Here is a 15,229-nt window from a genome sequence, read left to right as displayed (position 1 = left end):
TACTGCCAAGGGGCACACCAAAAGATGCTGAAGTGAAATGGAGAGGCGGTCTGTTCCGGATAATGGGACCACTAAAATTCCACAATGCTTTGAAAATCAACTAACAGGGCAAGAATCTGTAAAATATCGGTGGTTACTTTGCCTATATGTTATCTGTCGTGCAACAAAACGATCTAGGAAGCTGAAAGATGCGACTGTGGCTTGCCGTAACTTTACTACCCATATCTATGCACGAAAACTCCCTGCCGTTCCATTATAAACTTAATGCTCGTAGTAAAAGGTAGCTTTACACGCTAGTAAGCCACCAAATTTAATAAATATTCATAGTGAGAAAGTCTTTAATTTTGATAAATATTTGTGCACCTGGTCAGCAGTAGTCTTCTTAGTATATGATTTAAGGTTTTCTTTTCTTAAATCATCTAAACCAGACATCATTTCAGACTCTTACTCTTCCGACAGAAAAACCAAGTGCTTAGAGTTTTACGATAATTTTTCTTATAGGCTGATAATTAGGGAGCGTCAATTAATTACAATCAAGCAATGGTAGCTGTCCAGATACCAAAAGGAATCCGGTCCCTTTGCGTAATGCTCGTTCATGCTTGTCTGAATTGTTCTTGACCTTTGTAACCAGGAGCTGGATTTATGGGCTTTGGCCTGAATTAAAAGGTTGGCAGTTCAGCGAGTATTTGATGGAGGGATTTGGAAGGAGGTTGCAAGGTCCTGTCCACAGTGTAATGAGGTCCAGATAGTTAGGATGAATCACAGTAATAGAGGGATAACCAATCAAGCTGGGATCAGCAGGAGGAGGGTCTGGTAGGTAGCCTGTGACAAAACTGTGGTCTGATTCTCGTTTAACTGAACCTCACGCTGGTCCCAGCTGCCTGAAACTAAACGGTCAACAGGGGGATGAGTCAGTGTCTCTGCTCAGACTTGCAAGCAGACTGTCCTCCTTTGGTTCTGCCCGGAAATCCCAGCGGAGAACCAGAACCCAGCTGTCGCTTCCTACCAGGCGATGTGATGCTCTCCTGAGTTCCTGTACATTTTACCGTCTCTTCTGCAGACGTCTGGCTTTGTCTACGCTTCATGAACAACCAAAGACAATTAACTGCAGGACATGAAATCCATAAATAGCTTGTCACCGGAATGAACATTCACCAGCAGATGTTTTTCTCTGATATAAATTATTTATTTAAATTACAGAAAAAACCCATCGAGACAATGTTTAACTAATTGAAATATACGGTATCCATACATAACCAAACAGTATCTTTTGAGTATCATTGTCTTCATTGGTGTCGTAAACCACAAACGCAAGGCATCGTGTGCAGTTCCTGCCTCCCCCGTGACACATCCCCCTCCCCCTGTGAGTCAGTCCACAGTGTCCAGGCTGGGGGTGAGGGGGATAGTGTCAGTCCTCCTGCGTGCCCCTCGTCCGGCCGCCTTAGATCAAGCGGGTCGATGCCCGCATGGTGTTCTCCGAGCCGTAGTGTGTGGCGTTTTGCTTCTGCCTGGTTATCCTGCTGCCCCTGGGGCATTTCCTGTGGGGCAAAAAGGACAAGCGAACCATCTGCTGTGAGTGCCCCGATATCACGTATGTTCAGAAATCAGGAGCAACTTTTAATATATCCTCTGGTTATCGGCCATGTTCAGCTGCCACTGTTACCATTTATTGCTCATGGTATTCAGCGGCTGTAATTTTTTAGTTTTTAGTCGTGTTCAGCTGGGGGCGGCATGGTGGTGCAGTGGTTAGCACTGTTGCCTCACACTTTCCCGCCTGGGTCACATGTGTGTGGAGTTTGCATGTTCTCCCCATGTTGTCATGGGGTTTTCTCCAGGTACTCCGGTTTCCCCACACAGTCCAAAGACATGCTGAGGCTAATTGGAGTTACTAAATTGCCTGTAGGAGTGCATATGTGAGTGAATGGTGTGTGAGTGGGCCCTGCGATGGGCTGGCCCCCCATCCTGGGTTGTTCCCTGCTTCGTGCCCATAGCTTCCGGGATAGGCTCCGGACCCCCAGAAGAATAAGCGGTTTGGAAAATGGATGGATGGTGTTCAGCTACCACAGTTACTGTTTATTGATCATGGTATTCAGCTGTTCTTGTTATATAGTAATCAGTGCTGTTTAGCTATTTATGCTGCTATTTGGTGATAGCAGTAGTAATGCTTTTATTATTTGCTGGTCAATAGTGCTCGCTAGTTTTAATCTATTGATCTGCAATGTACCGCTGTAATACCGAGGTAATATTACTGTTCAACTACAGATTTGGTTCAGCTCTGATACAGCCCCATGTACACCCAATTTACTACACCTTTAACATTAATCCACTATCCATTAATACCACAGTAACCTACCTCCAATACTCTCATGAGACACAAAAACCTAAACACATACGTGTATGTAAAGTGGGTGCAAGTGTACTTTTGCATTGCAGGGGGATCAGAATACATCTGTATTTCAAAATAAAATTGAAAATCACTTTCCTGTTAAAATCTGGCCAAATGTTCTGCTAATACATAACACCTGAGAGGAGCACAGTGCCGGATCGAAGGTTGTCATGGAAACTCTCTTATAACTTAGGAAGAGGGAGGGCACTTTATCCTTCAAACGAAAAAGGGTTACCAGTGACTTTTATGGGTGGCTGCATGTCAGTGACCTGCGTTACTGACAAAGTGTTTCTTCAGTGTACGAATATGACTGCGTAAGCATATGTCGTTCGTGCGTTTGGTGTCTTAGCCTGTGCTGTTGATGCATTTGATTTTCAAGCGTCCTTCTTCAGTGTGTCTGATGTGTAAACTTGTGCCTTGTGTGTCTTTTGTATATAAGAATGTGCCTGAATTGCGTTTGTTATGTAGGCCTGTGCTTTTAGTGTGTGTGGGGTAAGTATGTGCATTTAATGTGTGTGTGTGTGTGTGTGTGTGTGTGTGTTGCGCAACTGTGTGCCTTTGGTATATTTGATACATAAATGTGTCCCTGATCGATGTGTAAATCTGTTCCTTCAGTTTGCATGCTGTCCATGTCTTTGATGTGCTGGCCTGTGCTGGCCTGTGCTGGCCTGTGCTGGCCTGTGCCCTTAACGTGCAGGTGGTCAGGGCCCGTTGGTTGCCCATGTCCCCCAGACTCACCGTGTGATACACAGCACCACCACGCAGATGACAGCCACCTGCACGGCCCCGATAATGGATGCGATGAGCACGTAACGGAGCTTTCCGGAACCCGGCACCACGTACAGGACATTGTAGTCCTTGTTGTCGCACTGAGGACCGCTGAACCCAGAGTGGCAGCTGTACGGGCAAAAGTGGCAGCGAGCTGAAGACATCTCACAGCCATCCGCTTCCAGTTCTCAGTAACACTTAACAGAAACACCTCACATATAAACTGCACACACAAAAACAATTCACCTTCAGCCCTAAATATTTAGTTTGACATGATACACTTTGCCAGTCAACTGATCATTAATTCATATCATATTGGGCCCCCAACCCAGACCTATTTTATTACAAATTTTTAAGTGTTCCAGTCACTCAGGGGTCCTTGGAACCATCCTAACAGGGTTGTGGGTTCTTTGTTGTTTTAGTGATATCTACATCTGATTCTGCTTGTCTCTCTTTTATGTTGCATAGGTCTAAATGATGAAACTCAAAGCAAAATGAATGTCCCTCTGTCTTTACCATTGACTTTACCATATATAAATACACAAGGATTCTGTCATGGCTCAACCATAGACTGAATTGTGACACTGATAATCTGAGGGTAAGAACTGTGGATTATAATACGGAATTCTCTCCAGTGAGTGAGACAGAGCTCCAGTTCTCATCATAAACATTTAAGGAGAGATTATCAGGGCATTATTGATGGATCTTCATGTAACCTTAATATCGGCTGATTTTATCAGCCAATCGATATATCGCGTCCTGTTTAATCCTGGCTGCGGTTCAGGGTGACAGTGTCCCAGCTGGAACCAGGAGCTCCTGCTAGCTCTGTCAGTTCACGCACCCACACTGCAGTATCTAAACCACGCAGATGCCGCAAGAAGGTCACACATCATATGGTCTGGAAATTCTGTCGTACTACAGGTGAGGATGGGTGACGTGTTGCAGGAGTGGACAGTAGAGGGCAGTGCAGAGTGGAACCTGAATCTCCTGTCATATCTTTTTCAGGCACTTCTTGTGGGTGTGAGTCTTACCTACAGGACGGGGTCAGCATGTTATTAGAGTGCTCGCAGTCACCATGGACACAGTAGTTCTTGTAGTGCTCTGGGCATGGGATGTAATATATTGGGGTCTCCTCGCTGGGCCTGTCCGGCCTGTTCTCCACCACCTTGCCTTCTGCGGGTCAGATAAGTAAGGACAGGGCCGGCATTTCAACTTCGAGACACGCAGACAACACGTTCTTGATGAGAGCAGAATCTGCAGCCTGGCGACTGTTATATTATTCATTGGCTGAAAATGTTTTAAATTACGTCTGATGGGTTTCAGTCAATATCCCTATTTCTTTTTTAGAAAATATGCCTTTAATAAGGCTGCCACGTGTTTGCATATTATTGCATTTAAATCTGGCTGACAGACTCCAAGTAGTTCATCTGCATCTATTACCATCTTTAATGACTTCTTTTGATGAATTAGAAGGAGTTGAAGCAGACTCCCCTCCACAGTTGTGAGCTCCCTGCAAATTCCCTGTAACTTGGTTTCACATCGTTTCACCCTCGCTAGACACACTCTTCCTATCATACTGCAATGTCTTCATGGACATGGGCTTCTGTAAACCAAAGCCCTGTCTGCTGAACTACTTCCAAGATGGTGCTACTCTCCAGCTGACATAAAGCAAACAAGCGCCTAAAAGGAAAACAAAATGGATGGTGTTGTATACTTCCCTGCCGATATATGACGCCACAACTGATTTTTGTAATAAGCAGCAGATTAATGACTGTGTAATTCATTCGTACACAGTGAATCACATGACCCGGATCACCTGCCAGTGAGGAAGACCGTTACTGACAGTCATATCTGCCTGAGTCTCTCCTGCCAGCCAGGGAGATATACACATTTAGATGTGGATGGGTTTGCTAAGGGGACCCTGAAGTGTGCAGGGTCATTAAACTCGCTGGATATTTGAAACGTACAGGGATCTTAAACTACTTAACATTTAAAACTGTTCTGCTCACGCCTACAATGCCATTAAAATGTAGAGGTTGAGTCCAGGGCTCAAAGATAGAGGTTGTGTGTTTATTACGTAAGAAATTACAAGAAATGTGGGTGTCATCGTATATGTTTTAGAGTTACATGTATGGATCCTGCAGTCAATACAAAACACTAGAGCGCCCTCTAGTGGTGAATAATAATAAAACAATAAAGTTCCCCTACTGGTCAGTAATGTACAAGTCCAAGTCTACACACACTGCCCTCCAATATCTCCCTTCCACAATGCCAGAATCACAAGGCCCCTAGCTCTTCTTTTCCTCTTAATTAACTTTGCAAATACCCCCTCTGTGACAATCCAAATGAACGTGTTCAACCGCACAGCGTAATTCAGGTTCATTCAGATGGGGTGGGGCACCGGCCCCCTACCTGAGTAGTCTTTCCTCGGAGAACGGCCATCTACAGGCTTGACCCCCTCGAGCGTATCGCCTATAAGAGGAAGGCAAGCAGAAGAGGCAGATGGCCTAATATAAGTGCTGGGAAGGACCTCTGTGGGCAGACATGGCCCAAGAAAAGTGCCGCGACCCCATCCCACGATGCCTGCACTAGGCTCAAATCTCTGTCAGGTGTTACAAGGCGCATGGCCAGGGGCCTGGTAGGATACAGGCACCCAGCAACATTAAGCAACGGCATCACAGAGATGGTGCCACAAGGAACCATGGTTATTTCCCGGTAGACGGTCGAAAGGTTGTGATCTATTGTATAGGATGTGGGAGGCTGAGAAAGGAGAGCGATACGACTTCCTTTGCCCCAGAGCGCAGCACAAACACATCTGGCATCCCGAAACTCTGTGCTTCTTTGCTTTCAATGACGAGACCAGGCTGGAGGTTCATTTTGGCTAGAAGCACTGGATGTGCAAGGTGATGCTGCTCAGATCTGTGTAAATACAGCTGGGTCCCCTGAGGAGAAGCTCAGCCACTTCTACACAGATTAGACAATGGCTCTAAGACAGTGAAGCCCACCTCGACACACTTTATGTTCTATTATCGGATCCATTTTTTTGTACTTTGGGATTGACTTTGTTTTGCTGGCTGACAGGAGAAAAAGTGGTTAAAGTGAAGAAAGTAAAAGAAAATGAAGGAGAAAGTAAAAAGATGCAGAAACACCTGAGAATCCCTCTAGGACCAGCCCAGAAAAAAAGCTAAGATAACCTTGATTTGATAGAAGGGGACTGGAGGGAAGTGGGGAGATAAATGGAGAGAACAGAGAAGGGGGTGGACAGATGGAGAGATGGAGAGGGATGGACAGACACAGAGATGCAGAAGGACAGGCAGAGAGAGGCAGGGACAGAGAGAAAGAGAAAAAGACAGATGGACAGGGACAGATAATGAGAGACAGGTGGACAGGGACAGATAATGAGAGACAGATGGACAGGGACTGATAATGAGAGACAGATGGACAGGGAAAGATAATGAGAGACAGATGAACAGGGACGGATAATGAGAGGCAGATGGACAGGGACAGATAATGAGAGACAGATGGACAGGGTCAAATGCAAAGACAGACCCAGACAGACAGACACACACAGTTGGAGAGAGACTGAGAGACATTGAGACCGAAACAGAAATGGACAGGGACAAGTAGACAAAGAGACATACAAACACAGATGGACAGGAATAATGAAACAGAGATGGAAAGGGACTGACAGAGATACACAGAGGCACAGACAGACATGAGCAGTGAGACAGAAATAGACAGACAGACAGGGAGATATAGGAGGAGAGGGGCAGACACATAGACACTGAGACAGACAGGGATGGTGAGAAAGAAATATAGAGCGAACAACAGACAAAGGGACACGCAATGATGGATAGGCTCACGGCGCTGACCTCACCTTGGCAGTGACCCAGGTATTTGACCTCGATCCGCTCCTGTTTCTGGCAGGACGCCTCCTTCACTTGACAGGGGTTGTCGTAGGACTTTCCGTCAGAGGCGCATACAGGGTTGAAGCTGATTTGGGAGCAATCGATGTTGCAGACGCACCTGGGCAGGGACATGTTTGTGCCACTTATCAGATCCAGCAGCAATCAAAGTAACTCTAAACATCCGAGAAATGCTGTGCAGGTGCAGCTTCCTACATCTTTTTACGATCATAGCGGGTAGGGGTGCAATAAAGAAGTGAATTTGCGCTCCCCTAAGAGGCACTAAGGTAGGGTAAGGGGTAAGAGGGCTCCAGTAATAAGAAAAGCAGGAATCCAAGGTGGGCCCAGTCTTCTGAGGTACTTCACTCATAATCCTAAGCTATGTACTATAGATACTATAGAGTGCGTACTATAGATACTATAGACTGTGTACTATAGATACTATAGAGTATGTACTATAGATACTATAGAGTGCGTACTATAGATACTGTAGAGTATGTACTATAGATACTATAGAGTGCATACTATAGGTACTTCATCAATCGATTTCATCAATATGAAAGTGTAAATGTTTATTTCTGGGCTATGATTGTAGCCACACTAGTGGCATGTAAGTTCTTTTTTTCATTCTGTAACTAAGTACCAGTGTCAATCAGGTAGTCTTACACAAGCAAACAGAGTGACAAAACAGCGATTTGTGTGTGTGTGTTTATGAATTTCACACTTATTACATGGTTATAATGGTATTTGCATCGTTACAGACTGGCATTCTCTTTCTTAAGACTATAAAAAAAATCGCCGGGCTGTTTTAATTATGTTTTAAAGCACTTTATTCAGTTTCCTGTGCGAACCTGACACTCATGCTTATCTACAAAACACAGACACAACAAAACGTTAATGGCCACTCTGTTCTTGACGTTTGTTCGTCAAGAATACACGTTTGTTATGGAAAATGACAGCAAACAGCAAGCCCTTCAAAGGAATACATCTGAGGAATCGTGGCACACGCAGGAGTGGAGAGTGGCCGTGTGATATTATAAAAACACAATCACTGAGGAAGCCACCTCATTTTTGGATACGGGTTTTGGGATTCAGACGAACCCCAGTCACAGGATACCGCGTGGATGTTGGACGGCTAATCTGCTAATCTCCAAACGGCTGGAGTGGGACAACAGTGCCTCAGGTGGACATCTTGCATTGGGTGTGTTTGCTACTTTATTACCCCCGAAAGGGGTTGTGCTCCTGGGTGATGGATATATATAAATCAAACTAGACGTTTCTGCTACTAGACACTGCCCATTACAACATGGCCTCCATAGTGGGAAGTGGGTAACCTCCAGAGTGATATTCAGCCCTTCCTGGTCCTCAGCGCCACCTTGTGTTAAACACTAGTGGTGCAGGTTTGTGGTGAGGGTGCTTATAGCGCCACCTTGTGTTAGACACTAGCAGTGCATGTTAGTGGTGAGAGATTTCGTAGTGCCACTCAGAGCCTGCGCGGTGGTCATGGCGTTTCAGGTCCTGGTTCAGATCACTATTTTCCTCCAGTCGCCGGGTCGAAATTTGTTTATTTACTTACATAGATCTGAACTTCTTAAGGTGGAACGGTGGAGCAGCACAGGGCCACGGATTCCCCGTTAGTGGGATAACTGGTGAGTTTTTAACACAGGCAAACTACGTGATAAAACATGTCGTTCCTTCTGCAGGTATAGTCAGGGATTGGCTAAGTCTGACTCCAAAAGGGATTTATCTCTCTTGCCATTGCGCAAACGCAGTGGGGCCGCGCTCGGCGGGAGGCGGTGCAAGGAAGGCTGCTCTCCCGTGAGGCCAGCCATTTGTGTAGCTACAGGATAATGTGTGTGAAGGCCATGCATTTTTAATGGTGAGTGAGAGAGCTTGCATCTCTGTGTGCAGCTGCTACACAGCACTGAAGCACGGCGTGAATTTTCAGCGTGATGCTCTGCCGAAGCTGCAGCACTATTCACTGTGACAATAAGCTGCAACACTGCAGTGTGCAGCCACAGTAATGTGGAAAGTCACACAGAAAATTCTGCAAGGGCTGCAATGTGTGTTACAATGCAATAAGATTCTACAATACATAAGTGCACAACGTAGTATGTAAATGCTGCAATGCAAAGCTGCATTTAATGTATAACTACACTGCAATCCTGAACTGTGCATTACGGCCTCACTGCACAGCCTTAACTAGTTTGCGTTTGTATAGAAGCGATTATATAGCACTGTGATATACATGGAGTGATGGACCAATCGCCTGCAACCTCGAGGTCCCCCTGTTTACCCACATAAAGCTGCGGATTTCCAGGATCACATCAAGCCTTTTCTCTAAATCCAGACACACAAACCTGAACCAGCAGCCGGTACAGCAGGAATCACAGCCGTAGGCACACAGGGCCAGAATCTGCAGTGTGTTTAGTATTAGTGGGTCTGTACAGCAGCAGGTAGTGGAGAGGCCGAACTGATAGCCCCATGCTGAGCCGACGCACTGGAGAAACCGAATAGCCAGCACGAGAAGCGAAAACAGCCAGGCTAATGCTGCGGTCGCCACTGCAGCGTCTGGGTCAGGCGCTGAATGTGCTATCGATCGGCCGCTAGGATTTTTCAGCGCCTGCAGCTCAGAAAGCGGATGAAGCCTGGGAGACTGTGATCAGACGGACGATCCTGACCCCGTGGCTCAGCTCAGCCTGCCAGGATTCGGAGCGTAGGTCCTATGCTTGAGAAGCAACAGTGCGGGAATATGGATCGATTTCCCGCTCCATGCCGGCACCACTTCATGGCTGAGGGTTCCTTTCAGCTCACATCTAAATGAAGCACAAACATGAGCAGCATGTCCTTCAGGGACGGGCCACCCAACATTGTTTTAATCAAGCTCAAATTCTGCTCTCTGGAAGCAGCCTAAAACCAAGACTTAAGTGCTTGGTATCTCCTTCTTATCCATCACCATCTCGTCTGTGTGATTTAATTAATCTCCACAGTGCCCTCTCAGGAGGACCGAGGAACTGCAGCAGAAGGACCCGTAAAGGTTAACAGATTGAGGTTAGAGGTCCACCGACTTGTCTGAAGTAAAGTCTTCCCTTCAGCAACGAGAAGATTGTTTGACTGGCCACAAAGTCTTTAACATAAAAGCTCCAACGAACAGTTAAAAACTGGTCAATGTCAATGCTACCGGGAAACAGAACATTTCAGCATATTGCTTTCACGTCAATTCACAACCAGACAAATGACCCCTCTGTCCATCACCTATGAGTACAAAAACGTTGATCACTGTGCAATTTTCTAGTGATCAGCTTGAGGCTGTGTAGCGAATAACATTAAGTGATATTAACGGTGTGGCTTGGCTTCACCGCTGGTCACGATGATGATATTTGTGCACAGTGATAAAGGGCATTTATAAGAATTACTCAGGAAGGCACAGGGACTGTATCTGGGCGTGAGTCACGACAGGAATTAGCAACACACTTCTGGTCTTGGGATGAGGCATCAGTGGGATATGGGATCGCATATCTGGGGTCAGAGGAACAGACCTCGATGTTACTGGATTGGCATTAAGGCGCAAGTGAAGTGAACCAACAGGCCTGACCCCTGACTCCGCCCACTCTGAGATGTCCACACCCCTTCAGCCTTACAACATCAATAATTGCTTTTGTCATTGTCTCATTTTCAAAGACCGAGGTGTCCATCCCGCGTTCCTCTCTGCTCCACTGACGCGTAGCGACTGCGATCGAAAAGGGGGCAGATAGCTGCTCGCCTCTGGCATCGACGACTGCGGCATTAATCGCTGTTTCAGCTCAGCAGTTCGGATAGCGATCGTTGGCCTAGGGTGGTCTACCATCCCTCCATCTGCTTGGCATCTGTTAAGTAAAACAGGACCTGCTACGTCTAGCCTCCGGTCTCTAGGCCATCCATCATCTTTGCGGGCAGGCCGTGCTCAGGCACGTTTATTAACACTGGAGAGTGTCGCTGAATTTTAGGGAGACTGAAATGAATGCAAAAATTTAGGCAAAGCAAAGCAGGATTTGGGGGATGGGGAGGGGAGTCCGGATTTCAGACAGAAGTTCTGGGCTTTTATCTCTCACTTGCGAGAAGCCCTCGCCACTCGCATGAACCTCCTGTCACTCACCAGACGTCCTCGGCGTCCTCGTCACACTCCGCCCCGAACTGGCAGATATCGCAGGTCGACGTCTCCTTCTGGTTTGTCTCTGCTGAGCCTTCGGCCCCTGGGTGAGCGAGCGAGGACGAGAAACCGGGGAGAGGCGAGTTAACAGTGAGCAATGGATGGGGAAGAGGAGTGTGTGAGCAAGTTCTGACATGCAGAGGGAGCGGAGGTACTGCCTCAGGGAGGGGGAGGGCGGGGGATCAGAGAAAGCCGGTGCCTCCTCTCCCAGGATGATTTCCATACTCTGTACCAGGCAACTTCATACAGGCTAGTTGCCCACTCTGCACATCCTGGAGTTCCATCGAGAGGACAGATATGCTCCATTCTCCACTTTCTCAGTTTTGATCACTCTCCAAGGTGACCCCAGAGGTCCAGCATTTCATTATGATGATCATCTAAGTGCTTTGACAGAGCTGTTCTCTGGGAGCTTTTCCCTGACTTCCCAAAAACTCGTAACACCAAAAGCGTCAGGAATCCATAAAGATGAAATTCTCAATGCTTTTTTTTTTGTTGTTTTTACTGGAGACTGGCTACATGCTGTAATTGGTCCCTCTCTCCCTCTTGGTCCTGAGAGAAAGTGGCCATCGGGATCATGTTCTACACACTATATGTACCACACTGACTTAATCAATCACAGGATTTGAATATATGCATTTATATTAGCATGTATCCACTGCTGTAGATAGCATGCATATTACCATGGAATTAGCATATTATTAGTACAAAGCCTCTCTCAAAGATATGTTAGATTTGATTTTCCAGCCACTTATCCACTATAAGAAATATGCAAGATCTCAGTCAGACATCATCTAGCAGGCTAGTAAAGACCTGCTGATTAAGATTGCTTGATTCACGGCTAGTTTCATTGTTTTGGGGGCTGTGTCCTTGCCCTGTCCCTGTGTTAAGTCCTGCTCATTCTTTTTTTAGAATGTTATTTTCTCTTTGCTCAGAGTCTTTGGTTATCCTTCTTTGGAGATTTGCTTTGTCTTTTCCCATCCTCGGTTTGATGCAGCATTCTTGGAGCACACTATGGAGAAGGAGAATTCCTATCCACAGAGTGGGATTAAAGTCTTGAGGTAGCTTTCCCCCTTTGCCCGTCGAGTGAGGAGGCTTTGAAGCTGACGTCCTGCAACCACTAACGCGACTCAGAGGATGGGCCCTGTGAAAATGAACCCTAACCTCTAGCACCTGCCGCTGCCAGCTGCATTATTCTTTCTGCTACTCCTAAGGTCACAGCAAAGACGCAAAGCAGGGTGCCGACGCAGTCCAAAGAAGACACTTGCGACTCCGTGCTAGTGGCTAGCTGCTAACACCCGGGATGCAACAAGCAGGGAGAGTACTGTTCAACAATGCGAGGCACTTTGCTCCAGTTCCCATGGGGGAAGCAGGCATTATCATGAACCTGAGTGCTTCTCTATAGATCTGCCCTCGAAAGCAGGCCTGTTTGACCCACTCTATGTCCCTTTAACGTCTCATGTGCCACTGAAAGAATCAGCTTTCCTCAGGTCTCAGATATGATCAGTTTTAACCGCAAAACATCTACCAGTGTGCCCTGAAATTCATACCCCATCCTGCATGTGCGCTACCCCAACATCCTACCATCCTAACCCAATCACTACATCTTAAAGTCAGTAATCCAGTCCTAACCAGAAACCCTCAATAACCCCCCATCAGATTCCCTTTTAGATTCTTTATTAATTCCTCTTTTTCAGCACATACAATCTTCTGGGGGGTGGTGTGTCTGTGTGTGTGTGTGTATGCCACAATGTAATAAAAACCTTTTTTTTTTTTTTTGATGTTGTCGGGATCATTTTTTACATCCCCACAAAGATCTGAGAAACAATCAAAAAAATTTCAAATGGCAAAAGTCGCATTTTATGTTTGGTTCCTTATGGTTAAGGGTGTCATTGTTGGGATTAGAGTTTTCCCCATAGAAATGAATGGAGAGTCCCCACAAAGATATAGTTACAAACCTGTGTGTGTGTGTGTGTGCGTGTGTATAAAGTGGACAGATGGATGCTGAGACGGATGCAAAGATACAGAGCCTCCATTCACGGTCGAGCAAGACGGACACACACACTGCCTCCCTCCCCCGCCTCTAATCTGAGCAGAGGGGCACAGACCGGCCACACACCATGCGGGGACGATCCCAACCTCCGTACAAATTAGCCAGTAATGGCTCACTTTTCGCTGGCTTTGCTGCTTGCTGTGGGTGGTGTGCTGTAGCCTTTATGCATAATTCAATAATTGAGTTCATAGCAAAAAAACTGAAAAAAAGAAAAGAAACATTTTAACAACATGCATCATTTATACACCCCGTTTATATCTGAGGAACAGCATATAAATTACGGCTTTCAGGATGATTTGCTTTTAAGCTGTCCTGGGTCACCTCGGGGGCAGAAGTGAGCTTCCACCTGCTCGACCGCATTCGCCTAATTGGCTTCAGTAGGCTGCCGGGGGCTCTGCCCACCCCCCAGGAACTGCATGTATGATTTACTACAGTATTTACTGTTAGAATTCTTGCCAAGGGTGAGCTGGTGTCCCACCCTTAATAGCGTATATGCAGGCTCATACTGAACTGCAAATGAAGCCTATCGGTGTGATCTTAGGACAGGTAGCACATAATATCTCACCTACTTCAGCAGTATCTTATCAATCAAGCTATCAGTCAGCTACAGTATTTAATAAAGCTTGAATTCAGAACATATGTATATTTCATCCAGTTTTAAGTGCAGTTAAAAGTTGGACAGTACTTTTACATTTTCAGAGATCGATTTACGCTGAATATACTATATAAACTGTATTTTTAGTTTGTGCTTCTTTGAGCCATGGGTGACCATGTGACCAAGGCAGAGCGGAGCTAACCACACAAAGACTGGGCATGACTTTGAGATGGCAGCAGTCAACAGAGACATAATCTGCATCGAATATTAGGTACTCAAGCAGCGGGACCATGGGGTCCTTCGGCCTGCGGGGAAGCTTGCTGTCATCAACTCTAACACCTACGTAGGAGACAGAGAAGGTCGATCCCATGGACTCCCTTACTGTTAGTACCGAGGGCTGTTCCGTGATTATGGTTCAGTCGCTGGGTCTAAACAAAGGTGAGTGGTGGTGTAATTTTGGAGAAAACTTACTGGTGCAGGCAAGGTGTCAGCACTATATCGAACAGGTACACACAGTTGCAAACAGAATTATGAAACCAGACAACGTTAATGACTGTTTCGTCTCTGTTTTGTAGTTTTTAACCTGAACATAATGTTTACAGATTCATTGTTATGTACTTTGGAGTGGCTGTTTTTGAAGGGCACTCGATATATTGTGTAACTGAACTGAATTTGATCATAACCAAAGGAGCAGGAGAGTTGGAATGGCCTTCAATTACATATTAACTTTATGATGTCCATACAGGCAGTTCCTTCATTGGCTCTTTGCATATCTGCCCATGAGACTGTGAAGGCAGGACCTCACATGACCTTCAGTCAAAATGTCTTCGCACAGCTTGCCAGTTACAGGCTGATGGATGCGTTCTGGTGCCAATAGTGACACCACCAGCAAGGCTCAACCGGGTTAATATTAGTGGCCATGAAAAAAGAACGACCCTTAGGTGAGCTTTTATGGAACAATATGTGAAGATACGCAGGTTTATGAAAAGGAGCAGTGAGAGCATGCTCGTAGAGAAACCTCACATTCACAGCCCAGAGATCTGGACACTGGGCCGATAGGAAAATCCTCGCACAGTCCCGGAGATGTGGTTACAGCGTTACAGCTACAAGACCTGAGGAAACCCCTGAAGAACAATGTCAAAATACATGGTTACTCTGGCAGGAAGTTAAATTTGAGAGGAACCAAAAGAAATTCGAGGGGCTGAGGGGACTAGTATGTGGGGGGTGGAGCTTAGATCAATCGAATTCAATACCTTGGTCTGAGTGCTTAAAAATAAAAGCGATTATGCATCCCGGAATTTAACTGACCAACAATTATTTTCGTAATTCAATGGAT

General features: G+C 46.0%; 1 protein-coding gene across 2 annotated transcripts in view; it reads right to left on the bottom strand.

Annotated features, from left to right (window-relative positions):
• Window positions 1-1,155: 1,155 nt before the first annotated feature.
• The window catches only part of tmeff2a (transmembrane protein with EGF-like and two follistatin-like domains 2a), a 58,045-nt gene continuing 43,971 nt past the window's right edge, over window positions 1,156-15,229 (bottom strand). The window contains exons 5-10 of one of the 2 annotated variants that reach the window (XM_048978870.1): window positions 11,195-11,291; window positions 7,032-7,180; window positions 5,567-5,626; window positions 4,186-4,327; window positions 3,125-3,283; window positions 1,156-1,538 (exon numbers count right to left, since the gene is read on the bottom strand). In XM_048978870.1, the coding sequence (XP_048834827.1) occupies window positions 1,442-1,538; window positions 3,125-3,283; window positions 4,186-4,327; window positions 5,567-5,626; window positions 7,032-7,180; window positions 11,195-11,291 (704 nt within the window). In that variant the 3' untranslated portion in view covers window positions 1,156-1,441. The remainder of the gene's footprint in view (window positions 1,539-3,124; window positions 3,284-4,185; window positions 4,328-5,566; window positions 5,627-7,031; window positions 7,181-11,194; window positions 11,292-15,229) is intronic. The other variant, XM_048978871.1, reaches the window with a different exon arrangement.

This window comes from Brienomyrus brachyistius, chromosome 16 (genome assembly GCF_023856365.1).
Source record: "Brienomyrus brachyistius isolate T26 chromosome 16, BBRACH_0.4, whole genome shotgun sequence".
In the NCBI taxonomy this organism is placed as follows: Eukaryota; Metazoa; Chordata; class Actinopteri; order Osteoglossiformes; family Mormyridae; genus Brienomyrus; species Brienomyrus brachyistius.
Note: the sequence above shows the minus strand (reverse complement) of the source record. Positions and strands in the feature narration are given on the sequence as shown.